At 39.6% G+C, this 26,940-nt stretch overlaps 1 protein-coding gene across 3 annotated transcripts; it reads left to right on the top strand.

Moving 5' to 3' along the window:
* The first annotated feature begins 1,640 nt into the window (after positions 1-1,640).
* Positions 1,641-25,043, top strand: man1b1a (mannosidase, alpha, class 1B, member 1a). 3 transcript variants are annotated; one of them, XM_030065306.1, is made up of 14 exons: positions 1,641-1,900; positions 2,246-2,384; positions 5,058-5,166; positions 5,513-5,721; positions 6,677-6,825; positions 8,395-8,516; positions 11,685-11,876; positions 12,796-12,944; positions 13,117-13,305; positions 13,926-14,116; positions 14,423-14,543; positions 16,183-16,377; positions 17,644-17,775; positions 18,868-25,043. In XM_030065306.1, exons 2-14 carry the CDS (start codon positions 2,256-2,258, stop codon positions 19,075-19,077), a joined length of 2,097 nt encoding a protein of 698 aa, XP_029921166.1. In that variant the 5' UTR covers positions 1,641-1,900; positions 2,246-2,255; the 3' UTR covers positions 19,078-25,043. The 3 variants fall into 3 exon arrangements, with proteins under 3 accessions (XP_029921166.1, XP_029921167.1, XP_029921168.1); XM_030065307.1 differs by lacking the exons at positions 1,641-1,900; positions 2,246-2,384 and adding an exon at positions 4,595-4,688; XM_030065308.1 differs by lacking the exons at positions 1,641-1,900; positions 2,246-2,384 and adding an exon at positions 4,826-4,881.
* Positions 25,044-26,940: the final 1,897 nt, after the last annotated feature.

The raw sequence follows: 26,940 nt of genomic DNA on the forward strand, positions 1-26,940 counted from the left end.
TCCCATAGGCCGTGTGTGAGCAAGCTAGTAAACTTCCTCTATAAGGTCTTCACTGTATTACCATTGCTTTAGTACTGTAAGTGAACTGAGTAGTTGTCACTTTTTTAAGGTGCTGATCATTTTCATTTGAAAGCCCAATCACGTCATAACGAAACAAATGCTCTCTGCATCTACTAATAATTCTCCTCATTTTGCTACAGTTGGAGACATTGCTCAGTGTTTTGCCATTTCTGATTTTCTGATTTTATATTGTTCATGTCTCAGGTATGATATCTTGATATACACATGGGCACTGAACCTGCTGTTGATACAGCGTGTTGATTGGTTTTGTAGTGCAGCATTAAAATAAAACTTGAGAAATGTTACATATACAAGCATGTTTAGGAGAGCGGCATACATTCTGTATGGCCGGCATTCCTCTCATGTACATTTGAGGACTAGAGGTAGATACCGCCAGGGTTTGCAATGTAAAGCATGTCCTCCCAAAACAACAGTACTGTAATTTGCTTTGCATCTTTTTGCCAGATTTGAGATCATCCTACACTTCAGCCATTTTGGCTATAATTTAAGAGTACTGACCTTGATGTTAAAAGATTTGAGAGCTCCTCTTTGGTCATGCAGTGAATATTGCCCCTCCTGCTAAAATTCAGAGTTATTGCTGCGTGTCCCTGTTTATGCTTCATTCACTCCAAGAAGTGCTTCGGTCCAGAGGAGAGAAAGGAGACTAGCCTCTGAGCAGAATTAAGAATTAGTGTTTGTGTGATCACTACCAATGTAGAATACAGTCTACAGAGAATCAGGCATACATAATTGAGTCAGGTCTCGGGGTGTTCATGAACTGAGGCATCCATGATTAAGGTGTAGCGCAGCCTGCACATGAGCTCCGCAGCCTGAAAACACCAATCCCTCAGATTTGGTGTTTTCAGGCTCCCTGCTCTGGGTACCTTGATGTTCTTGTTGGTTATTAATGAGGTCGGGGCATGCCAAGCATTGGAATACTACCTTGTAGCAGAGCAGTGGCTAACATATCAGTGTTGGATCAAAGTTTAGTTATCTGTAACTCACCATGTCACTGCCGCCTAACAGGGCAGCAGTGTTGTTATTCTCAACATGTCATTCCAAGATTAAATTTGAGGCATCTTAACCTCATCCCTGGTGCTGTCATTCTGGCCAAGTAATAAATTGTGGGTGTTTTTTTTTTTTTTCTTTTTGTATTTAGAGTCCTCACATCGTCATTTAAATATGATTGCCTTAGCTGGCTGAGACTGATCATTTTGTTTTTTGTTTTTTGTTTTTTTTTTGTTTTTTATATATATACTTGTTTTGTACAAGTCACCATGTGGAAAATTTGAAATGATATGCTGGATTATTAATTTCATCAGCTCGTTTAAAGAACTGTGTCATCTGAATAAATAAATAAATAAATAAAAATGCACATATCTAAATGCTGGCTCCATTCACTTTGTGCTATCATGCGAAGTGTTATACGAGTTTTCTAATAGTGGACAGGAATCTGAGGGTTTTATTTTTACGGCAGACTGTAATGGGTTAACACTCAATCAATCGGCTACGACACGTGATTGGGTCACGTGACGCCCCGCTCGCTCGTGAGCTGTCACTTTCCGCTGCAGCTCCGGAGTCTGTGGTTGCGCAGTAGCTAAGTTTTGGCACCACGAACTTGGGGTGTGTTTGGGGTTCATTTTACATGTAGCGGGGGATGGTTTCGCCTGACAGTCGAACCGGCCTGTGAGTTACATGTCGGCCCTTTGCTTCCTGAACCGTCGCCGCCCGTTGGAGAAGAAATCAAAGAGCAAGCTAGCCGCTTTTAGCTAACGCGGCTAACAGCTGGTTAGCTCTGCGGCTAGTTACGCTGCCGCCAGCCAGCCAACCAGGTATAAAGGTGAGAGAGAAGAAAGCGTATGTGTCGTCAAGTTACTCGCTGTGGACTCGTCTTTCTGCTGCTTCATGTCATCCCTCAGACTTACCAGCTTGCCCTGTCATCGATCGATATTCGGTGTTAGCGTTCATGTTTACAGTTTACCATTGTGGTGCTGTTGTACTTTGGTTTTATTTGGTTACGCTTGGACTCCAGCACTGGATGAACAAGCTTAACTTTGACCAAAAAGCTTATTCTTTGCACTTCTTGTTGTGGTTATGTGAAATGCTGCTGGGTTGGATCCACTAATTAAACCCTAATGGAGGGATATAATCATAGCGAGGCTAATTGGCTTTTCACTTTCCCCAGGGCAGCAGTTATGACCTATGACTGCCCATCCAGAGACATGTACCCACCCTCCAGAAAGGACTTCATCTCTCTGACACTCAGTGACCAGCACAGCCGCACTTACAACAATGGCAAGCACAGACGACAGTCCTGCTGGAGGGTGAGTGGAGCCTGTGTCAGGTTTGCATATTGTGGCTTTAACAGTGGCAGGGTTAGAGATTGAAAAAAAGAATCTTCTCATGATACTGTGCAGAATACACAGGAAGCCTTGGATGTATGAGCCACATGCATACAACTGCATGAATTTGGAAGCCCACGGAGTTAAAAGACTTATAATGCACAATATTTTACTTATTTACCTTGGATGTAGTCACCACACTTTCATCTAGCAACGCATATAGTGACTGAGAAGGATGTAGATTCAGTGTCTTGTACAAGGACACATCAGCAGCATGGGAATTTGGCTTTTGTCACGATTAAACCTGTTTTTTGTTTTTTTAGAGAATGAGGCACTGATATTTGGCTGTAAACTGTGAGGAAAATGTGCAAAACTAATGAATCTATTAAAGGCTGAAAAAAAGTTTTGAAATGCAAACTGTATTGCACCCATGATTTTTACCTTGTGTTCACAATGTGAGTAACTTGGATGACACTTACGCTGACCAGCTGTTAGCAGCAGGAAATTCTCATGTTGCGTCTAAGCAGTTGTATCGTACATCTTCAAAGTTCTGATCAGTAAGATTGTGCATTTTTTTGGTGCTTTGGGATTGCCTTTGGTTGCCTGACCTTGTTTTGTGATAAGTTATCATAGCTGGCTCGCACGTAACTTACCAGAGCTTCCCGTAGGCCTTGGCAGTGGATACAGCCGTTCTTCAAGCCTCATGTTAGAGACTGTTTTTCTTGTAGCTTTTCAAATAAAAAAAAAAAAATTAGAGAGCTGGTGAGCTTTGAATGGGTGCAGTCAATTTCCACTCCATCGTACACTAAATTAAATCAACAGGGAGAAAAGCCAAGTTATGACCAACTTCTCTCAAATAACAAGGTTGTTATTTTTTTGACTATCCACTCTTAAGCTTAGATTAAGTGGTTACTTACCACTGTAGGAAATAAATGGATATGTAGTGAGTGCAATTTGCATGCACAGGTCCTATAGACACTTCAGTGTTATGCGCACAATATAGCATAATATAGGCTAGCTGTGATGAATATAAGAAACTACAATCCACCAAATAGCCACAGTGTTATGTTCCTATTGACTCCCCTGAGACAGATTCTCTTCTCTGTTTCTCCTCCCACTTTTTTCTGTAGGTGTTTTCGTTTGATGTTGCGACAAATGGATGTCATGGGTCTCAATCTGTCTCCCTTACGCCTGTCTTTTGTCTGGCTTTGACTTTGTAGTGTAGCTTTTATCCAAAGCGTCTGAGATGATTGTGAGGTGCTTTGGATAAAAGCGTCTACTGAACACCAAATTGTCTTTCTGATCACTCCGCTGAGATAAGACAAATTCTGTTTGTTTCTGTCTTTCTTTCTGTCTCCCCCCACCTTCTCTGTCAGTGTTTTCTCTTGTCGCTGTGACAAATGGATTTTGTGGGTTTCAAACTTCCTGTATTGTACCACTTTCTCTCCCCTGTCTCCCTTCTGTACCCTCCACCCACCTTTGATTGATTTTGATGCAAGTGCTTTATGTGGTACCAGTCATTTCATGCCTAAAGCTTTTATTGGTAATCCCTGATCAGGAGGACTTAAAAATTTACAGTGCTTATTTCTTCCTATCATTTCTCTTTTATTAGCTATCTTTTATTATTCAATCAGTTAATCAGTCTCTCTGTCTTGCTGTTGAGATCTGTTTCCTTTGACGAAAACACATGCAAGTCAGGTGGACTGAGATTCTCAGCTGTCCAAAGTGGTGCATGTCAGTGTGAGTGATTGTCTGTGTATCTGTGTCAGGCTTTTAACGGATTCACAGCCTGTCTTGTTTGTCTCCCTGTCTTCTGTCCGGTGCATGTACAGATAGACTCGAGTGTCCTCTGAGCTTGAAAAATATGATAGCAAATAGAGAAAATGAATGAATGCCTCTTTGTTGAGCAAGTCTAAGTAAAAAAAAAAAATGTCACTGTAAAAAGATGTAATTCCTACAAAAGTGCTGTAGGTCTGCACAGACAAAATAAAATCAGTGATGATACTGAGTGTAAAAGCACAGTAAAATGTCTCCTGAGAATATCTGTTTTCCATTGTGGCTCAGTGTTGATTGCTTAGAGAGTTGTTTTGGGTTTTGCACAGGTGTTAATTAGACCAGGTAGCCTTGCAATATCAGCCAGGCCTGCCCATTAGTTTTCTCTCTTGAGAGACCCTGCTTCTGTCCCTCCCTCTTTGTTGCTGGGTTGTGCTTGGTTAGATTGTTTATTTGCAAGCTGTGAGAGCAGCTTACGGCCTCAAGTGGAGAGAGATGCTGAGGCTCTACAGGGTAAGCCAAGCACCAAACTTTTTTTGGTTTTCAGCTTTTATGGGACAAAGTAGAGTGAGCTATCAAGTGCCAGATGAATATCAAGTTAACTTGTTCTACTTTGATGCAGTGCTACACGGAAGGAAGAGATTTTTTGCTCGGTGACTCATTACAGTTTACCTTCTGTCTTTTTGGTAGGCTATTTCAAAAGGAGGTAAGGTGGAACTGTATGATTTTGTCTGAGACAAAAGATGCAAGAATGAGGTGATTCTCAGAGTTAGGATGAATCTTCCAGGGTGTTGGACCAGATAGCTGGGTGGTGTTCATATGAGTTTGGACCTGTTTGAAATGTTTTAGTGTAGCTAGTCCTATTTGTTTAAATGCCTGCAGAAATGGAAGCAGCTGTCTCGGCTACAGCGGAGTCTCATCCTGTTCCTGCTGGCTTTGCTCCTCATATTTGGACTGTTCTCCTATCCTAGCCTCGCAGAGCAGTGGAGAGGTAAGCCAGGTCCACACCAAGCTAAGTTCTCTCTCTCTCTCTGACACACACACCCACACACGCACACACACACGCAAGGAAAGTCTAGCTGTGGTTAATTCTAGAGGTGTTGCTGCATGACTAATTGAAGCTGATGAGTTGGGTATTTGCCTTTTTTTTCCTTTATTGTTTTGGTAGTGATTATGATTTGCAATGACTTGAGGGAAGACTGCAGCATGCTGCGATAGTTCCCTGTTTGTATTGATTTTGTGCTTATAGTGGGCTTACTTAAAATTTGTATGCTTTTGCAGGCATGTGTATTTGACCACACATTCATGTTTATTCTGTGTGCGTGTGTGCTTGTCAGACAAGGAAGACTGGATGAAACTGGAAGACAGAGAATTGAAGGCCATGCCTCCAGGGGTGAAGCCTGTGGTGGGGCCAGCTGTCGGCAAGGCTCCAGTTCTTGCAGCAGGACCAGATCTGGGTCCAGCTGTGAGTGCAGGGCTCATACCAGATGTCGCTGCAGAGCCCGAAAGACCAAAAGTGCCCATTCTGCCTAAACCTCCCATAAAGGTTAGAGCTGTTGCAATACTCAATGTATTCTCTGTGTCTGTGCAGTCCAGGTGCTCGTATTTGATTTTACTTTTACAGCAAAGCAGTCCCTGTTTGGGTGTTAGTTATGTTTTTAATGGGGTTGTAACGCTAAAATGTGTACTTTAATCATAATCGAAACAATTATAGTACACCAAACATCCGGATGTTCATAAAATTTGGTCTTTTTTTTTTACTTTTTACTCAAATTTCCCATTTTCTCTAGATGATGCAATGATGATGGTGATGGGAATTTTACTGTAGAGGCGCGCCACTGCCCAGATGTATTGTGATGCCACACAAAAGAATAAAAAATCTATATTTTAGTTAGCATTCATTGTTCATTGGCAGTCCCTGATGCAGTACAACAGCATATTAATATCTCCGTTCTTTTAGAAGTTGGTCATACTTAGACAATTTGTTTAGGCAATTTTGGACATTGGTAGTCCCCAGTTGCAGTGAAAGAAAGCTAAATTTTCAGGATTTTAAAGACCATCTTAGTGATTTTGCATTTCCAACATAATATCTACAAAATTTCTACTACTCTTTTTCCCAAAGCAAGCATGTCATCATATTTTAAAACTCATTTTGATCAATGATTTTCCCCACCTTTTATCCAGCTATTGATTTTCACGTATTTATTCCGTTTATATATTAGTTTTCCTAAAAGCAGCAGCACTATTGTGTTTTGAGGAATTGAAAATGGGTGGAGAGAGTGAATGCTGACAGCTTTTTTTAGCTGCAGAAGGCAGTACCACAAATCTTGATATTTAAATCAAGGCTACTTTAACTGCTGCAATTTTTTTCATGCTCAGTATTACAAAAATATTACCATGTTTTGTTATCATCACTATCTAGCTATAATGCTGCATTCATACTCTCAGAATTGGATCAATTTCCTGTTACAGCAGCTTTGTTTGTGCTTGTTTATCCACAGAAAAGACCGTTCCTAAACAAGAGGGGTCCGCCAAGCCTGCAGAAAGGCGGAAACGTGTCCGACTCAGTGGGGAGGGAAAAACAAGAGCAACAGCTAGTTAAAGCTGAAGAAGGAGAGGAGGAGGAGGACAGAGAGAAGAAGATCGTCAGGTGATCTGGCTATTGTTTTCTAAACTCCACTAAATAGCAAGTTTTGGGGTAAAAAATCTTCACCTCACAAAACCTCTCAAAAACAAATGAGACATGAAATGATTGCTGGCATGAGAGTTAAACCTGTCAGAAACAATTTAAGGTAATGGATTTCATCAGTGAGATCTTTGCTAGAAAAAAATGTGTCAGTTTTTAGGGCATGTTGATCATTATTTTCTATCATAGCGATGTCACTATGGCACCATGGTCATTAAAAGCTAATTTCAGGTCAGTCATTCAGGGCGAGGCGCTTAGTCAAGCGTTACAAAACTTCATCCCGGCATGGTAAAAATAATTTATACAAATCAGACATCATTGATCATTAATAATTATTTAATTAAAAGTAGACACTGTATCTCTCTGAAAAATTAAGTATGAAGCATATCTTAGCTGCCACCTTTCACCCAACACAATGCTTCTCTTGACTGCAAATTAATTTTTATGAGAGCACACAAAGGGAGAATGTTTTTTTTTGTTTGTTTGTTTTTTCCCTTTTGGGAGGGGGGTTCTCCATTCATAAGGCAGTATATACTATATACAGCTAAAAACACATTATGACATTTCACTGTAACGGACTTTGTTGCAGTGCATATACTTTGTTTGTGAATGGGTCCGTTGCTAATGGTGACTTACAAACTAGGTGGTTCAACATCACTGTATTCACCACAGAAGAGACTAAGGCTGTTGATAAGTGTGTGTTACACTATTTGATGTATTCAAACCCAGCCTATGGTATTCAACTTCTCATTGTTGGTTATGAAGAGAGTTTTCATTTCCATAGATTGGCATTTCCATTTAATATATATGACAAATGAGCATAAAGCAGAGCAAAGAATATCACTGAGAGGATCTCAAATATTCAGAATTGCCTACTACTATCTTTATTTTAAAGAAAGGATTTGTCTGGATTCATGACAGACATACTGGCATGTTTTTCCAACCGCAGAATTTGTTCTTGTTGAAATGCTGACCAGTATAAAATAAGTCATTTTTTTCTTTGTGTATGTGTGTGTGTGTCTGTCAGAAAGATGAGATGATGAGACTGGATGAATAAGAATAACCATTAGGACTTGATATATAAAAAAATAACTATATAGAGCTTGTTATTTACAAAATATATCAGTGGGTTGTATTGCTATCAGCATCATTTTTTAAGGCTTGAGAAAGTATTAAAAGGTACTGAAAAATACAAAGTGGTGGGTTATTTGAGGTCAGAGTTTCCCTTGTGTTTGTGCTAAATAATCCAGTGGTTTGTGGCCTAATGCTGTTTAGAGGAGTAGACGAAGTACATCTGATTTCCCTTAGAAAATATTTTACTTTATCTCATGATAAAAAAACACTTTAAACAGGGAAAAGGTATTTAATTTAGAACAGATACCAAATTCAAAGAACCAGAAATGGTATCTGCATCAAAACATTTTCAGCATTCTCCACAGCCCTGGAGATTGTTCATGGAGTAAATGGATTGGAACCACTAGGAAATGCCCCAGATGTGTGACAGGCATTTTGTTTTGTTTTTTTTGCATGCAGCTGGCGAGGGGCAATGATAGAAGCAGACCAGGCCACAGAGCCTCTGCCCTCTGCCAATGAGAAGGAAGCCGCAGCGCCTCCAGGGCCGGCCAACCCTGATGACACAGTTCCACTGGTACCAGGTCTGTACATTTCTACATTTATATGTTTTTTGAAATATTTAAGACAGTCTTACCAATGAGTGAACATAAGTAGGGGAGACTGAGTACAGATATGAAGTACAGTGGTGGAAAAAAGTTTTCGGACACCCCATGTATTTGTGAAATATTGCATTAACAAATCACTCTTAGGTCTTCAAGTGCAATTTCTTTTAGTACAGTCACAGCCAAAATACTAAACAAATCCTAAAAAAGCCATTAAAAACTTAAAATTGATTGGTTCCATAAAAATACATAAGAAATTTTGAGTATTGGGTCATTTTGGTACCAGTGATGAAGGTCGTTGTTTTTATTAAAAGACACAATTTTTGTTGCCAAGCTTGGTGTCTATATAAAGCCAGCACATCTGAAATCTCTTCAGACACAAAAATGGCTAAAACAAGGAAACTAACGCAGGAAACATGCCTGAAGATAAAGATTAAACTGTCAAGAATTTAGTTTTGTTAGTTTTTCTTGTAAACAATAAACAAAAAAATATAATTTTATTTGTTTGTATCTGTCTAATGCAGCCACACCTTTTGAAACACAAAAACGATTTTTCCACAAATATTTCATGATAATATTTGAGATTGTGTAAAATTTTAAGGGTGTCCGGAAACTTTTTTCCACCACTGTGTATTCTCTCTAACACAAGCATGAAGTTTCATACTGTCCGCACACCTGTTTTGATGCCAGCCTCTTTCTGTGTGTGGGAAAATTCAAGGACATACACTCTGCCACCAAAGATAACAGAGAAAATCAGTCTTGGGCCAAAAAAAAATGTTCACTTTCTTACCTTGTTTTTGTTTTTTTGGATAGATCCTGGTGGTCATGTTACCATGAAATTAAACTTGGATAGTTGTGGTCTTTGTTTTTTAATGTAAAAAAAAAAAAAAAAAAATCTGACCTGTCAGGATTCTAGTTTGTTGTGAAATCCAGGGAATTGTGCGGTATAGTTAGATGTAACACACACTTTTACTGCTGTACTAGTAATAAAAAACAAAAAAAAACACAACGGTAGGCTCTCCTAGGTGCACTCAGTAAGGTGCAGATCCCCACCAGGCGGATCTCCCCTTCTCCAGCCCATGGGCCACCCATTGTGCTGAGCAAAACTCAAGAGAGACTCAGCAGCTAATAGTATTATCAAAGCCTTTTCAAATCACAAATTAAGTGGCGCACCAACCCTGGCAGAGAGAGTGGGAGACAGCAGCGGTGGTCAAGCGAGCTAGCCAGCGAAGGAAGAGAGGGAGCGAAAGTAGCCACAACAATCGTTCTGGGAAGATTTTGAATCAGCACAACCGTTCTTTATTATACTTTCATAAAACTGTGCACAAAAAAAATGAGACCCCATAGGTCCAGTAGTTTGCAAGACTAGCTGTAGACAGACACAAGCACGCACGCACGCACGCACGCACGCACGCACACACACACACACACACACACAACCAAATGCATGCTCTACTGCAGGTTGTTGCCTGCACAACACAACGTCATTTCAATTTCTTTATAAATTAAATAGCAACAGATTGGATCATTATTAATATTTAATGAGTTGATAAATCTGCAGTGAGAAAACATATTTGAAGGTACCCAGTGTAGTTTGTGACTACTAGTGGCACTATAGTGCACACCAGTAAAACCAGGTCCTTACATAACATGTACTTCCAGCACGCTGTAACCACAGGAGACATTTATTACACACACCAATATTAACAATGCAACTTTTAAAATATTCCAAAATTAGACTTGCAAAAAGTTTTTTTGAAGTAGGAAATGCATTTGCCGTGTTTATTAGGCCTCAAGGATGCAAACAGTGTGTTTTGGAGAGAACTTTTGAATATAAACAAAATCATTTGTGTTTATTAGGAAAAGTGTATTGGGTGCCTTTAACAGAAAGCCAAAATGAACTGAGATAACCCAAGGGTATTTGTTGTGGAGGATGGAGGAATGGATCATGCTGGAATATTTAATACGTCATTAACCAAGATAATCTTTTTCTAACTTTGAAAGACTGACATTGCCTGCAATTGCTGTTTAATGAATTTGAAAGGAGTGGATAGTTGCAGTTCACCTTCACCTCAATTATACTGAGTCAGAGTATTACGAATGAGTATTACAGCTGTCTCATGGCACTGTTACACTGTCCCTGACATGACATCATTACCACCATGATTATTTGGAAACACTCTCTCTATGTTGTGCTTTCTCTTGGTTCAAGTGTTGTGCCATTCCACCTGTTATAAGAGCACAGACACTTCCTCCATGTAAAATCCAGCCTCACTGGATTGGATGCGGTTTAAACTGAAACTACTAAGTGCATTTAATAGAAGTAAATGTTTTAGGTGTTTTTACTGCTTATTTCTATGTTATTTGAAGCCCTTGGTCAGGGCTCCCTCGAAAATAGAGATCTTGTCATCGCAATGGGACTCATCTATCTAATAGATGGAGAGGTAGATATAATATAGATATACAGCATATAGATAAATAAATGGATAACTTCCATGTGGTGACATGCTGTATATCTCTTTGAGTCATAATGTTGATGTTTTTGAGTAAATGTGTTGGTTTCAGTTTTTCAGGCCGTAAATGTGGCTCACTCTTCTTCCCAGGGAGCGATATCTGCTTAGAGTGTGCAATACTATGTGCATGCATTTGCTACTTTGATTGTAATACACGCTATAAGATGTATAATGTTATGACCATCACTGTAAAAGAAGAGAAAACTGGGAAGGACCCTCCTGGGACAAAGGTGCCATAAGACTGTCTCACTTCACCTTTTATCCAGACCTGTAACCTGAAGCATGTAGATACACCCCACCTATTTCTTTTGTAGTTCATAAGGTAGAGGAAAACTTTAGGTCCACCAGGAAACTCTTTTTTTCTCAACAGATTCGATATGGAAATGTTGGCCATGACTAAAACAGTATGCTCTCTAAAGCCTGGCAGTCTTTTTGCTTTAAGTTGGAACATTTTCAACATCTAGGCCAAAATTATGCTCAGCTCAAAGCGGCGGCGGCGGCACATGCAACAGAATATTCCATCTATTGAAAACTACTAGAAAAAGAAACCAGTGCTCTCAATAGAGGTCACCAGTGACATTGCGCTTTAATTTCTGATTTATTGCTTGCCCCCTTTTCTTATGCCTGTCTTTAGTTTCTGTTGGACCTGTGGACAGACTGGAGGCGGTACGTGACACCTTCAGGCATGCGTGGAAGGGCTACAAGGAGCACGCCTGGGGTCACGATGAGCTCAAGCCTGTCTCTAAGTCTTATGGGGAGTGGTTTGGCTTGGGTTTGACGCTTGTTGATTCTCTGGACACCATGTATATTCTTGGACTGAAAGAAGGTACTATGCCCATATTCTTTCTCCCTTATCTGTTACGACTCTACCCAGTCATGCCAGGTGAAGCTACAGTACATTGTGGTGATAAAACTACCCTGTCTGTTAGGGACCGAGCAATACAGCAAGGAGGAGACAGGATTTGTAAATGAAAAAATGGGTTTTATCAGCCCCCCCCCTTAGGCCTATAAAAAAGATCAACAAAATATTACTAAACTCAATATAAATCAGATGTTTACTGAACAAACTTACCTAACATAATGACACATGAGTGAACATTAGTGGTTTGGCCAAACCAAATAACAGACAATGGGGTAAACACAATTAACATCAACTATAACTAAATACAAAGCAAACTAACTAAACCCCAAACCCCCAGCACCCCCCATGACATATGCAGCTCATGGTTGAGTCCAGTCAGCTGGCTCCAGCATTTAATAGTCCTCCACTGTCAGCCACACCTTTTTTCTCCAGCAGGAAGGAACCCCCACCAGTTTAGTAACTCAAACAAACTCAGACAAAGACACAAATGATTAATATGATAGATGATTGCTTTCATAACCCTGCACTGTAAAAATGTGCAGTCCATGTAAAACAATGTAAGGTTAAAGCAAATAAACAGATTCTAAAACAAACAAACCATGATGTTAATTGTTCAGGTGTGGTTGACTGCAAATGAAATAAACCTGTGCAAGTAACAAAGTAATAAAATTATACTGAAACTAATGTGGTGAGAAAGTGTGAATTATGGGGCAGTATTATCCCATGTGGCCTTGGCCATCACACTGTTCCTTTGTGTGAAATTGATGTTATCGAATGGGATTTTTTTTTTTTACTCAGTGTTTCTGTTTGTCTGTCTCTGTCTTTCTTGTTCCCTTTATGTTTCTCTGCCTCACTCCGTTTTGCTCTGCCTTGCTCCATGTAGAGTTTGAGGAAGCAAAAAACTGGGTGGAAACCCAGCTGTCCTTCTCCAAGAATGTGGATGTGAACCTTTTTGAGAGCACCATCCGTATCTTAGGGGGGCTGCTCAGCACCTACCACCTAACAGGAGACCAGCTGTTCTTGGAGAAGGCGGTGAGCAACCCCATAACAGATTTTGTCATCTTCTCTGTAGTTATTTTGGAACTTGAGGGTGTGATCACATCTGCGAGCTCTTTTCTTCAACTGAAACAGAGTACAAAAGTTTGCTTTGCTTTTTGTATTTCACTAGTTTAATTTCACACTGCAATTTTCTTTTTTTCTACAGAAAGACATTGGGTCCAGGTTAATGCCTGCCTTCAAAACACCCTCCAAGATCCCGTACTCAGATGTGAACATAGGGAAGGGAACGGCCCACCCACCTCGCTGGACATCAGACAGCACCCTGGCCGAGGTCACAAGCATCCAGCTGGAATTCAGGGAACTTAGCCGACTCACCCAAGAGCCACACTATCAGGTCAGGACTCAGGGAGGTGCTCCATAATACCTTTACCAGTAAATCATCAATGCGACACTTTGTTATTTGTCAGAAAATTTTGCTTTACTTGAAGTTCTCGGAGAACTTGAAAGTGAAAAATCATTCAAGGCAGCTTATATATTAAGTATTTTTCTCTGGGTCTAGATGGAGGGTTTCAGTTCAGTTGAAATATGACAGTAACTGCAGCTCACAAAGAATTGTGTTGAAGTTGGAAGTGAAAAGTATGAGCCAGCATTTGCTGTAAATCCATCATGTTGTCAGTTCTGAGTGATTCCAGCGACTATAGCGTGTTACTTGTGCCTGAAAAGTTTAACCCAGCCTGACACTTGCCAGACTTAACTTGAATAATCTCTGTCATAACTTGAGCCAGGCCTGTGGGATATAGCCTTTGATAACCCCAGTTCCATCAAAGCCTGAAATTGCTAGTGATTTTTCTGTGATAAATTCCTACATTGCAGTAAAAAAAAAAAAAAAAAAAAGTAAAGAAATATTGACCCAAACACAAAGTGAGCCAATTAAGTTATCATCTCAGCTATAAGAATGAATATCAGGCTTTGTAGCCATCAGAGAAATCAGTATTTTTTCGCCCATCTTTCCAGGAGGTGGTGAACGAGGTAATGAAGCTGGTCCACAAGCTGCCAGGGAAGCATGACGGCCTGGTGCCCATGTTCATCAACACCAACAGTGGCCAGTTCACCCACAAAGGAGTTTTCACTCTAGGTGCCCGGGCAGACAGCTACTATGAATACCTGCTCAAACAGTGGATCCAGGGAGGCAAGACAGAAGACGAGTAATTATGACTTTAACTGTATGAGTTGCTATTCTGTTCTCTGTGGCAGCTGTGAAAGACTATTGGATTGTCAGGGCTGGAACAACAATGAGCTACAGAAAATCAACTTCACTTTCTCAGATTCAGAATCACTTTAATAACAAAATACCAGACTTTAATCGATCCACGCATTTGTCTCGATAATGTTGATGCAGAAACATTTTGACTGTCAAGTTTCTCACGACTTACTGACACACATAGGCAATTATATGCAGTGGAGCTATACAGAATATAGCATGATTGCGGTTGTTTTTCTCTTTCCTCCAGCCTGTTGGAGGACTACCTTCAGGCTGTGGAGGGTGTGAAAAAGCATCTTCTGAGACAGACAGGACCCAGCAGACTGACCTTTGTTGGAGAATTGTCCCACAACCGTTTCAACCCCAAGATGGTACGATATTAATGACTAATTTAAATGCATCATACTGCTGTTTGCATAAGTCTTTTACCCAGACAAACTTGTGTATACCTCAATGTCTATATTCTTAACTTAGCCTTAAGTTAACCTTAACGTAGCATAGCATTTGTTAATGTAAAGTCTGTGGCATATGTGTGTATTTATTTGCAATGAGGACTGCAGCTGCTATCTTAAGCTAAATGCGAGACATTACATCAAATGGCAACATTAACCTGTTGCATGTCATGAAGCTACAATGCAGGAACATAAAGGAGTTTTTCTTGAAATTTAGTGATGCATCATCATAACATACAAAACTAACAGACAGGATGTGGTGTAGGTCTCTCTCTCTCTCACTGATTTGACATACTGTTGTATAAATGATAGGCATCATATCGCTCAGGGGTTTGATAAGGAAACTTTGGGACAATACCTTAGAAGCCTGGCTATGTGACCACCTCATGAATGCACATCAGTCTCTAAAGGCCTAACTCAGGTCAGCTTGACATTTGCTCACTGTGCAGCACACATAATTATCCAGCACCAGGAAGACATATATTGTCATACAAATATAGTGTCATACAAACTGACCATAAAATAAACCTGTAACCAGATGTACCTTTTCTAGCCACTGTACATCCACCATATACAGTATATGGCATACATTGCTATATGCTTAATAGAGGTGCCTCAACATATTTGATTCAGATATCACTTTTTTCATATCACATATGCCACAGGTTTAGATTTAGATTGGTTCCATAGCAAGTAGAGACAGCAACCTTCACCAATGCTGCATAAGCCCCCAAATCAACATAGCACACCTAGATGCATCTTTATTCAATGCTTCAACCCAGCGATATTTGCCGTGACCTTGACCTTTCACCTAGATACTCCAAAATTTAATCAGCTTGTCACTCACTCATTATCAGTCCCTCCATGAAGTTTCATCCAAATCCATCTGTAGTTTTTGCATTATCTTGCTAACAAACAAACAACCAGGCAAGAACAACATCTCTGTCCAGTTTTGGTGCTGGAGGTCTTAACAGGGCCTCAGACTAACTTTTCCACTCATAGTTCCTGAGCTACCAGCTTTCTCAGTTGGCACATAATTAGGTGTCACCTTTTTTGTGGTTTTGTTCTTTGGTACAACTCAGAACGGTGTTCACAATCTCAGGCTCCACTTTTAGCGTTAATTATATTTTTTTGTGTGTGTGTGAGCAAATCTCACACGAAAACACCCTGAAAGTACATTATAAATGGTCAAATATGCATCCCATGCTTGCCAGCTGTTCTGATTTTCCTGTCTCTATAGCACTGTTGTCCTGGGGTTTCATTTCCCCATCCACTGCATTTGTTAGAAACCGTGTACTATCACTGCTGTTTTTGAACAGCAGTGGTACTTAATACTCAATGCATCGGTGCAATGTATGCATTGTCAACATAAAGTAACAAAAACTCAGCAACCTCAACAGCCGCTCAACACAGCTGTCTTGTTGAGCCAATCAGTCTATTGTTGCTTATTCAATAACTGTACAGTCACTCGTGTATTCGGTCTTTCTCTGAGTCATTCAGCCTTTCAAATCAATTCCAAGGCCTCACTGTCTCCTCCTCCTCCATCCCTGTCATTCAGGACCACCTGGTGTGCTTTCTGCCAGGAACTTTAGCGCTGGGGGCCCACAATGGCCTCCCAGGTGATCACATGGATCTAGCTCTGCAGCTGATGGAGACCTGTCATCAGATGTACGCACAGATGGAGACCGGACTGAGCCCTGAGATCGCACATTTCAACCTGCAGGCCCGTGATGGGCGTGACGTTGATGTGAAGGTGGGGTGAAAGTCAGACAGTTGGATCTCACTTTTGATTTGCTGTCAGTATCTGCTAGGGTGGATACATCGGCCATAGGAACAGGTGGATGTTTTACTTATAATTACCTTGATCTTTGTTACTTACTTTCAGATGTAGCCTACTGTAAGATACTCAAACCTGGACATTTTTTCCGCCATTTGAGTCTTCTCTTGCTGATGTTGCAGTCTGTAATTTGTAATACAGACTATTTAACTTTAATGTCTGTGTAACTCAGTGTTCTTTAAAATTAGTTGACAAAGTAATCCAGGAACAACTAAAAGTAATGAGAGTACACTGCTGACTTTGTGACATAGTCCAGTAGGTACAATGCTGGTTACAGTTTTAAGCAGGTAGTGAAATTTGTAATGCAAATTAATACATTAACCTTTCCAACCCTTCTAAGTGTTCAGTTCATTTTTCATGAATAGCTTTGGGTTTTTCAAAACATCCAATATTTTTTATACTTGACTGCTCTGATGCCTTAATTAACCTTGTCTAAAAATATGGAGCGCTTTATGAGCTCATTTATTTTCTGCCTTATTCTGGAACGAGAAATATGGCATAGAAATATCCTATCATTCAGGTTTTTGTGAATCACTGCAAAAAAGTTTCATTCAAAATGAGTTATGTGCTCTTTAAGGGACACTCTAAGGCCTTGGTTGACATTGTCATAATACTGTGACATAATTCATCATCTGTATTTTAGAAATTTTTGAATGAGGACCTTCAGGCAGTGATTATTGCTGAAGTGGATTTAGAGTTTTGAGATATGGGATTTTTCATTTTGCGTTTCAAAGTTAAGAGTCAGATCTAGCCCCAGGGGGGTTTCCAGAACATTTGTTTGTTTGTTTGTTTGTTTGTTTTTTTTCTCACTTCTTTATGCTTGCTGCCTCACCAAAAATGCCCTGAACACTTTCTTGGGCACATTTTGCTTCTTCCCCATTTGACTTTTTACTCAAACTGCTACAAATGCGGCATATAAATATCAGAGCTGCCTTTTGTGCACTCATAAATTGAGCTGTGACTCAGTACTTAACCTTTTACTTAACCTTGTACATGCTGCTCGTCTGAAACGTCACTCTGCTTTCTCGACCATTTATCTCTTGAAAAAGACAAAAAGGTTTTGGTGTCATCTCAGCAGGACCGCTTGGTTGAATAAGGTCAAACAGAAAAAAATGATCTGTCTCTGATCATCTGTAATTAATGTTAAGTTGATACTTATTGACAACCTCCTCTGTCTCCTAGCCTGCAGACAGACACAACCTGCTGCGACCGGAGACAGTGGAAAGTCTTTTCTACATGTACAGGTTCACTAAGGACACCAAGTACAGAGACTGGGGATGGGACATTCTGCAGAGCTTCAACAAATACACCAAGGTACAGCGCAGCCACAGACCAGACGTAGTTTCATCATGACATTTACTGAGTTAGGCTTCAAAATTATTTGAGGGCCCCACCACCTACTGACTTGGTTCAAATCCCACTACAGTCGTGACAGAAGCAAATCTTAGGTGCTTTACGTTTATCTTAGGGATCTTTTTCAACATCTTCAGAGGTAAACACACAGTACACTCTAAATTCTTACAATGTAATCAATAAGGTGTGTCACATTTTCTAAATCACATGAATTTAACTACAATAATAAAGGTCAGTAATTATAGTGGTAATACATTTTTGGCATTTGTTTTGACCTGTTTTGATCACCATGTTATTTAGTTGCACTGCACAAACATAACTCAGGTATTGTCACGTTAGTTTTCAATGAGTGAAAAAAATATACTCATTTGAATACATTCCTATCTGAGCTTTCTTGTACTCACTCTAGTGTCCTATGTGGCAAACCACATAGCATGACACCCAAGTACACCTTAAACTGTAAAAGCTATTTGGAGATAACGTTGGGGCCAGCCAAATTTTCTCCCCTATACAATTTCCTCTCCAAAGCCTAATGTCCATTTTTGAGAAGAAGCCACCATCACCTGAAGGTAATCGCTCAGCATTGCAGCAATAGAGAATCCAAACTGTTATCATTTTGTCATTTAAGGTTGTGAGTCATAATTTCTGAGAATTTTGCTCTCATTTGTTGTAGATGATGTAGGTGCAGCGCTTTTTTTAGATGATGGATTCCTCTCTTTAAAAAGAAAAAAAATCTTTATATACAGCAGCTGGTCGTCCACCATCATGAAAAAATCGATAGAGTGCTTGAAGAGAGTTAACTCCCCACTCTGCTGTAAAGAAAAGATATTTACACTCAAAGTTCAGTGCCTGCTCTGTGTTGACGTCCTAACACAGCAGGTCTTGAACTGCACTTCTGCTACAAGTGGGTGATAGTAAATTTGAAATTGAAAGAACTGAATTCAGTTTCTGTGGAGTTATCTAATCAGCTAAATAACTGCAGTTATAGCAGATATCAATGTACATTTTTAGTGTCTTGCATAAATTTACCACCAAATACTTGTCCTTCTCCAGGTCTCCAGTGGTGGCTACACCTCCATTAACAATGTCCGTGACCCTGTTAACCCCGGCCCCAGGGACAAGATGGAGAGTTTCTTCCTTGGTGAGACACTGAAGTACTTATATCTGCTCTTTTCTGACGACATGGAGCTGCTCAGTCTAGACAAGTATGTCTTCAACACCGAGGCCCATCCTCTCCCCATCTGGCCCTCCCCGCCCAAGTGACGTGTTGCCATAGAGGAGATGTCTACTATCAGCCATCCCACAGAGTCTTTTATTCGTCCCGGGCTATTATTGCCACTCAACAAATCAATCACCTGACCATGGAATCGTCCAGAACTGGTGTGTTGAGCAGTAAAACAGAACAAATATACTGTCCACCGATACTTTGATATGTTTCCATGTGAAGGAGATTATTTTTAAAGTTTTTTTTTTTTTTTTTTCTAAGGTGTGAGATAGAGCTGGTCTCTAATGTAAAATGCTTTTTTTTGTTTGTTTGTTTTTAATTCATTGCACAAATGTGGCTTCCTAGTGCTAACAAGAAGCAATGTGAGGGCAAAAGCTGTTATACTGTTATGATAGGGACTGTCATTTTTTCTGCTGGATAGTCTTGCGTGTATGTGGTTTACAATAATTATGTCCTTTGCCTGGCTTTTGCTTTGCCATGTGAGGTGAATATTCATTAATTCTAGCTGGGTATCCTGGCTGCGTAGAGATCTGCCACCTTGGCTGATCACTGATCTGAAGGAATATGTTGGAAAAAACATTTTAGTAGATTGGTATATTTCATTTATTTCTGTTAAATCACTGGTGTTTTAAAAACCACTAACCAATGACAGAAGTTTATGATGAGAGTTCAGCCTAATGCATACCTAACCACACTGCTCAGGACAAGGTTTTTTTTTTTTTTTTTTTTTTTTTTTTTTTTTTTTGTTCCTCGTATGCCTTGGTATTGTGTAGGGTTACATCCAGTGCACCGGCTCAGGTACAAAAACTAGAGAAATATAATTTACAGTTACTGGCTACCAAGCCATTTCCCAAGAAAATATGCTGTGAGTTTTGAATACACAGTAAGGGAGGGTAAAATAAATTTATTTCAGTTAGATTAGTTCAACTTTAAAAATGTACGGGTTAATGTCAAGGAAGGTTGACAGCAATCAAATGAAAAATCAACCCAGTAACAATTATTTAAAAATGAGCCATTTGTGATTTATCTTGGAATTCTTGGTCCATCTTTTTGGTTCGTTGGTTGGTTTGTTTTGTTTTCTTATTCCTGTCGATACCTGACCAAAGTTAGATGGTGCGGCATCACATTGAGATATTTCCAGTGCAGCTATAATGGAGTTTGATAGTAGAACATTTTTCTATTACCTGAAACATCAGTGGTAAACCACAGGGGCCATACTCACAAACACTCTCCTACAAACTCTCAGCAAGCATTCCCACCTTAGTAGGCATTTAGGAAAGTTCCCAGAGCTGCTCTAACCAAAGAATGGATGGGAACATATTTCTTGGTGAGGATTGGTTGATCTTAAAATAAAAATAATAATGAAAAAAAAATGCCACTTCATGCCTAATCTGAGAAATTAGTCACTATTAAGACACAGGGTGATTATAATAATACAGTCTGATACAATCTGAATATCTCTGTTGAATAAATAGATGATAACTAAATAATGCCTAATATTACAAAATGTTTGAAATTAAAAAAAAGGTCTACTTTCACAGTAGCCTACCCGCATGCTGATTAGTTTCAGCCATGCTGTTAATTTTAGTTCTCTGTCAGTTTTATGTTAATAGGTAAAAAGAACATGTTTCTGTTTTAATTAGTTAATTAGTTCCGACAATTGCTGGTCAGGGTATGTAGGCTAAGTGGCGTTGTTGTTTGGCGTTCAGCTCTACCATAAACCCATCTTACGAAGCTCTTAAGCTTCCTAAAAGTCCTCTCTACTCCTAACAGCTTTTCACTTCAGAGGCTTTCTTAAGGGTAGAGATGTGGGTGAATAAATGTTTTTTCAGGATTTGCTGTTGTTATAGGGGGAAAACATCATAATTATAAGGATTTTCTTAGAATTACACCTCTATGGGCAACCCTTAGTGCTAAGAAGCTTTGTGAATACGGCCCTTGAAATCAAAGAGCAAGGGCTTCTTTCTAGACTCGACATTTTGTACTAATGCTCAGAAATCACACAAGCAGGAATCCATTGTAAACGATGCAGAGACGCCAGTTTCTCCACCGGGAGCAGCCACAGCAGACAGCCATGCAGTGCAGCCATAAGACATGCATTTTAAGTAAGGGCACAGCCATGATCACAGCCTTTCTCAGGAGGTTGTCAGAGGTCACTGTGGGGTGGCTCACCTGGTAGAGTGCGTACCACGTATCAAGGTTGAGTCCTTACTGGAGCGACCGGGTTAGAATCCAGCCTGTCTCTCTACACTGTCACTATCAAATACAGCAGAAATGCCAAAAAAAAAATCATCTTTAAAAAAAATAATAAAAACATGTCTTGTCTGGTAAATATGGGAAAACTCTAACTGAAGGAGAATGAGACAAGGCAGACATAGGGGGAGTCATTTTGTCACAAAATAACTCTTGCAAGGCATTGCAGATCACAGTCTGATTAAATTCTAACAGTGCAAGAGTATGCAAGGACGGGGTTTTTTGCATTAATACAGTCCCTTAACAGATTTTGTTTTACAAGCCCCACAACAATGGAAACAACGGTTTGTGGGGAAAAAAAAAAGAAAAAGCCTGGCTGTGCACAGATTTCACTACCTAGTGCGACTCATATGAAACTCGTATGCCGACTTATAACCAGCCAGGGCCACCTAAGTCTGACTGGTGACGGCACACCAGATGATCCAAGTGCACTGCAAAAAATATCCATCTTAAGTGATCTTATTTTTCTTGAAAAAGAGGGAAAAACCTCACTCATTCACAAACTCATTTCCTTGCACTTTCAGTTATTTTAAAGAATTTTCTGAAGGGAGTACAGTAATGGATTAAAAGAAGCGAATCAGTCCACTGTAATCCTGTTACTGTCACTTGATTGTGGGAAATGCTTGGAACACGTTGATTTATCATCTGCAGCATGAAACGTCTCACATTGCCAGCCGTGTTTGCCTTTTTTTCCCGCATGCTTTGAGCAAAATATGTTTTTAAAGACTCTACCAGAATAAATCACTAGTTGAGATGGCATATTTTGCGGTATGCCAAATGAATGTATGGCTTTTAGGCCTCGACTGACTCTTGTTGCTGTTACAAAGACGAACCAGTTGATGGATGGCACTTTGAAGTCCCAGGATGCATTGCACTTAAACACATAAATCCGTAAAATGGATTTGTTAATGGACATGCATGTAGGTGATTCTTTGTGTAACGTTTCCTCTGTGATTCAGGAATATGTAGCGGTGCTTCTGGTTTGAGGTGAAACTGCTGCTTTTCGATGCAACGGATAGTAAAAAGTTCAAATCAGAACACAGGATAACACCTCCTTGCTAATTGAATTCAGAGGAAACAATGGCCATGTCATAGTCTAATGGTATGAAGGTTAAAAAAACGAACAAGATCGATCCTGAATGATTTGCGCTTTGGGACCACACACTATTATGACAGCTATTTATTTTGATTTTTTTTTTTTTTTTTTTTTTTTTTTATGGCGAATGTGAATATTTGTTCTTTTTATATTCCTGTCAGAGATAAGCACTTATGCAGCAAGTGTAACCCTATTGTTTTACATTATTGTATGAAGGGGAATTCAGTTAAGGCTGCCATGCAGTCTTAAATATGCAGTTACTGTATAATTATGAAACTAACTTTTCTGTACAAGATGAAATCCAATGGCATTTGTGCAATTAACCCATTCTCAATACATGAGAATATGGACTGATGCATCTATCCACTTTGGACAGACTTCAACATGCCCAAGAATTAAAGTTTATTGAATTGTTTTCTTCACATTATCCAGCAATCATGACTATCTGTTGTTTTTTGTTGTTTTTTTTCATATGAATCAGTGTATGAGTATTTGTATTCCAGGGATAATGTGGACAGCGAGGAGTGCTGGTTGGACTGAGAATCAGGAGAAGATAGTTGCAGTCACACACACTACTGGCCTGGTAATACTTTTTTATTCTGGTTAATAGCAAACAGACGTTTCAGTCCAAAATCAATCTTCATTGCCTACTTAAAATCAAATTTTTTATTATTTTTTCACAACAAATGGTAAAAAGGCAATCTATGTTTTGTATTTTTAACTATCTTCTCCTAACTATGAATCTCTGTCCAACAGATAATTAAGCATATATTGATCCACATCATGGAATGGGTATTTCATTTGCCAGACATCTGTTGTGCCTCTTGAAATGTACATTGTTTCACGGTGGTTTGGTTCATTTTCATTGCTACTGAATAAGTGATGAGAATTTTTTTTTTCTTTGTAAAGCAATGTGTATAAACAGTGTCTTGATTTATGGCTTGAGTTTTTATTCCAGGGTGGAAGGACAAAATGAGCAAATGGTGTAAATATTTTGTGTAAGTTTTTATTAACTTGTCTACTAAATCAAACCTGTATGTCCATTGATTGCCGAGCGCTCTCTGATCCTTACAGACTGTGTGCCATGTCGTCAAAATATGATTTAATGAGGTCACTTTCATGTGTTCCAGTTTGGTGTCATGTCTCATGTGTGTGTGTGTGTGTGTATGTGTGCGCGCGCAATAGGCTTTTTCATAAAATCCTTTATGATGATCATGATGGTGTTTGTTTTAAAGATCCCTTTTTTAGCATAGCCAGCAAAATCCAGTGCCATTCCTCTTGCAGATCTCTTGCATGCTCAAGTGAGCTTGCTTCACCGAATCACTTGCTGACTCGTCGTTTTGCGTTCCTGAACCACTGACTTCAACTTGACTGATGTCATATTGTGGCATAGGTGCACTAAAAATACAGATCCAAGTTAGCATGGATGACTTTAGTGCTGATCAGTGTTGCGAGCAGGTGTTGTGAAGGGCAGCTGTGGGACGCACACATTTAGGAAACATCAGTGATAAGAGGTGCTCACCTAATAATCCCAACAGCATTCCTGTTCTCCGCCTCTGTCCCCTAAAATCCAAGCTCGGCTTCGAGAAAATAGCACATTGTGGTCGGTTCATCCAGCCTCTGTGCACTGGTTGTTAATTTGTTCTGGATCAGTTCTGGCAGGCATCTTTGGTGCTTTCTTAACCATCATGAAGCGGTCTCTAATGTTCCTCTAGTGCCTTCCAAGCCTTGATATGCCGTGATATTCAATATACTCCTCCATACATCGGGGCCAGCACCTCCGCTAAGCCATAGTGACCAAGGTGCACCAGTGTGATCTGGTGGTGACAGAGTCTCACAACCAGAATCTCCACAAGAGCTGTCTCCTTCCCTGTTTAAGTGTCCTCGAGGACACCAAATCCTTTCTGCCCTCTTTATTTAAAAAGTAGTCTAGATGTGTTTTAGAGAGCTGTAAGGGAAAAAGTGCTTGACAGTGTGGCCATGGAATGGAAAGCAGTGAACGACAGGTCTCTTAACACAGATAAGTGCTCTGATTTGCACGTGTAATTGCCTCTCAGCTTTGGCAGAAATCAGCCTTTACGCCCTGTCACATAATCATGATCAGTTTTTTGTGCTTAGTTGGTGTGTGTCAAGAGGCTGGCGAAAACAGAAAAGATAGAGGACCAGAAATGAGTCATTCAGCTCCACGACGAGCTCCCACATAAGCTATTGTCATTTTGTATTGTAATTACTTTATATTTTTGATCCTGTGACATGCTGTGGCTTTTTTTTTTTTTTTAAGTAATTCGGGCTGTCTGGTGTACTTACTGCAAAAGCAGTAGAACAGAGAGTGACACAGCAGAGATCATAGAAAGGAATTTGAACAAGTAATTTAATCTTGCACAAAACCTTAAAGTTTTAATTTACTTGAAACAAATGGAGAGGCGCCTCATTCGTTTGAACTGTTTCAGTATACAATCCCTCTTTCTACAAGAGAAACATGGCAATATCTTATCATTCCACCTCTTTCAAGAAAATGCTGCTGGTTTCTCAAAATAAATACATATTTCTTTTCAGCTGCTTCCAAAAAACAAGATTTTAATGACATAGCAATCAGTGACAGATTAAATGACATGCGATGATGATGATAGAGAAAAAAAAAAAAAAAGCTCATACTGAAAACACAAATTAATACTACTGACATGACTGTTTGTTTGCTTATTTTCTGCCCTGGTTGATCTTCTCGCTTGAGTGAAGCTCCCAGGTTTGTGGGATTGAAGGCTGACCTTGTGTCAAAGGCCAAAGACATGGATCAATATTGTTATTGTTGATGCAATCAATTGATTGAACCAGCGCAAAAACAAACATTGATGGACGGGTTGGATAGTCCCCCTATAGATGTTCAGCAGAGAGTCAATTGATATATCAGAATATCCTCAAGAGGTCAGGGGAATGCCAACAGCAACACATTGACATATCTGTTGACACTCTGTTGTTTGTGTTCGATGAATTTTAACAAACATGTCGGTCTGGTGACATTATTGCTGACCCCTTGCTCTGGCGTTATGAAACCCACCAGAGTTCTTGGCAGGATACAGCCACTTAGTTAAAGATGGACTTAGCACCAGCAGATGCACTGCCCTCTAGAGGTTGAAATCTCCAGTTTCCATTGCTCTTCTGGCCACAGCCAATCGGTGATGCAGCCGCAGGTACATTGCCATGCGCTGCCAAAAAGCCCTGATGCCACATCACTGATTGGCCATAAGTGCAGTGTGCCTGGAAGTTTCAACCTCTAGAGGGCAGTGCAGCAGCAGTTTTCTGCCGTTTGTGATTTAGTGTTGAGTTATCCTTTAAAGTTATAGGCTTATGGCCGAGGGAGGGTTTACGCCAAGCTTGTTTTGGCGAATGGGCAACAGGTCAACAAATTTTATGAGCAATTGCAGCGCTGGTGGGCGTGGATCGCCCAGAACTCTGGTGGGATCCATAATAATGCTTTACAGGCATGTTGAAATGTAATGTATGTCTCACTGATGTTCCTCCAAAATCTTGTTTTCTTCAGTGTGTTGACATTGGACTCAATAAGTCTTCATTATTGTCACAGTCGATTTGTAAATAACATTTGATTTTTTTTTTCCAAACAAACCAATCACTAAAGGTTTGAGAGTTGACCATACAACATTGAGAGTGTCTCCATTTTTTTATTTCTATTTCTATGTTTTATTTTGTTTTATTTATTTATTTTAATTTGATTTTATTTTTTTATTATTTATTATTTGGCTCTATACCATTGCTTGTCTTTGGTGATTCCTTGCCACAAAAAAAATAAAAAAAATAAAATAATAATAATAATAATAAAATAAACAAATAAATAAATAAATAAATAATAATAATAATAATAATAATAATAATAATAATAATAATAATAAACCAACCAATCAAGCCATTCAAAAAATCTTGTTTCAGCTTTTTGTACCTCTGGCGTATTACAAAATCCCTGATCCCTGATCATGTTTTCTTCCTGCCAATTTAATTTAAAAATACAGATTTTTATTGAAGGTCATGGGTGTTTTTATGACCATTTTCATTAGAGATGCCTGAAAAAATATTCCTATAACTGCATGTCTCACTCACTGTATGGTAGAGTGCCTGCTAAGAGCTGGCTAGGAATAGGTTATTGAACCCAATCCATTTCCCAGTGGGTGATATTGAACACCAGGGGGCAGCAGAAACCATGGCTGTTGCCGTAAATCCTGACGTGTGCAGGTTTCAGAGACTTCTAGTCCTCGTTTCTCATGAATGTGCAAGCAGCTGAACCAGTGTTGCAGATTTTTTTTTTTTTTTTCATGATTACAAACAATCAATCGATGAGAATTTTGTTTGTTGAAGCTCCTTTGGGTGTTACAGTGCTTTCATCAAATATTTTAACCTGTGAATGTGTGTGTATGTGAATATATTTGCCTATATGATTGGCATGTCATTAGGAGTGAACAAAAATCCAAATCCCTGGGGTAACCTGACTGATGTGTGAAACGTGATAATCAAGCAAATACTCCCAGGACGCGATCTACATTTG

This window comes from Myripristis murdjan, chromosome 12, assembly GCF_902150065.1.
Source record: "Myripristis murdjan chromosome 12, fMyrMur1.1, whole genome shotgun sequence".
Classification (NCBI taxonomy): Eukaryota; Metazoa; Chordata; class Actinopteri; order Holocentriformes; family Holocentridae; genus Myripristis; species Myripristis murdjan.

What these genes read in the sequence shown, in the direction of transcription:
- man1b1a (XM_030065306.1), top strand. Translation starts at nt 2,256, where the DNA reads ATGACCTATGACTGCCCATCCAGAGACATGTACCCACCCTCCAGAAAG. An exon ending in GGAGGCAAGACAGAAGACGA is followed by an intron (nt 14,117 to 14,422) that starts GTAATTATGACT and finishes TCTTTCCTCCAG; the next exon opens with CCTGTTGGAGGACTACCTTC. An exon ending in GGCGTGACGTTGATGTGAAG is followed by an intron (nt 16,378 to 17,643) that starts GTGGGGTGAAAG and finishes TCTGTCTCCTAG; the next exon opens with CCTGCAGACAGACACAACCT.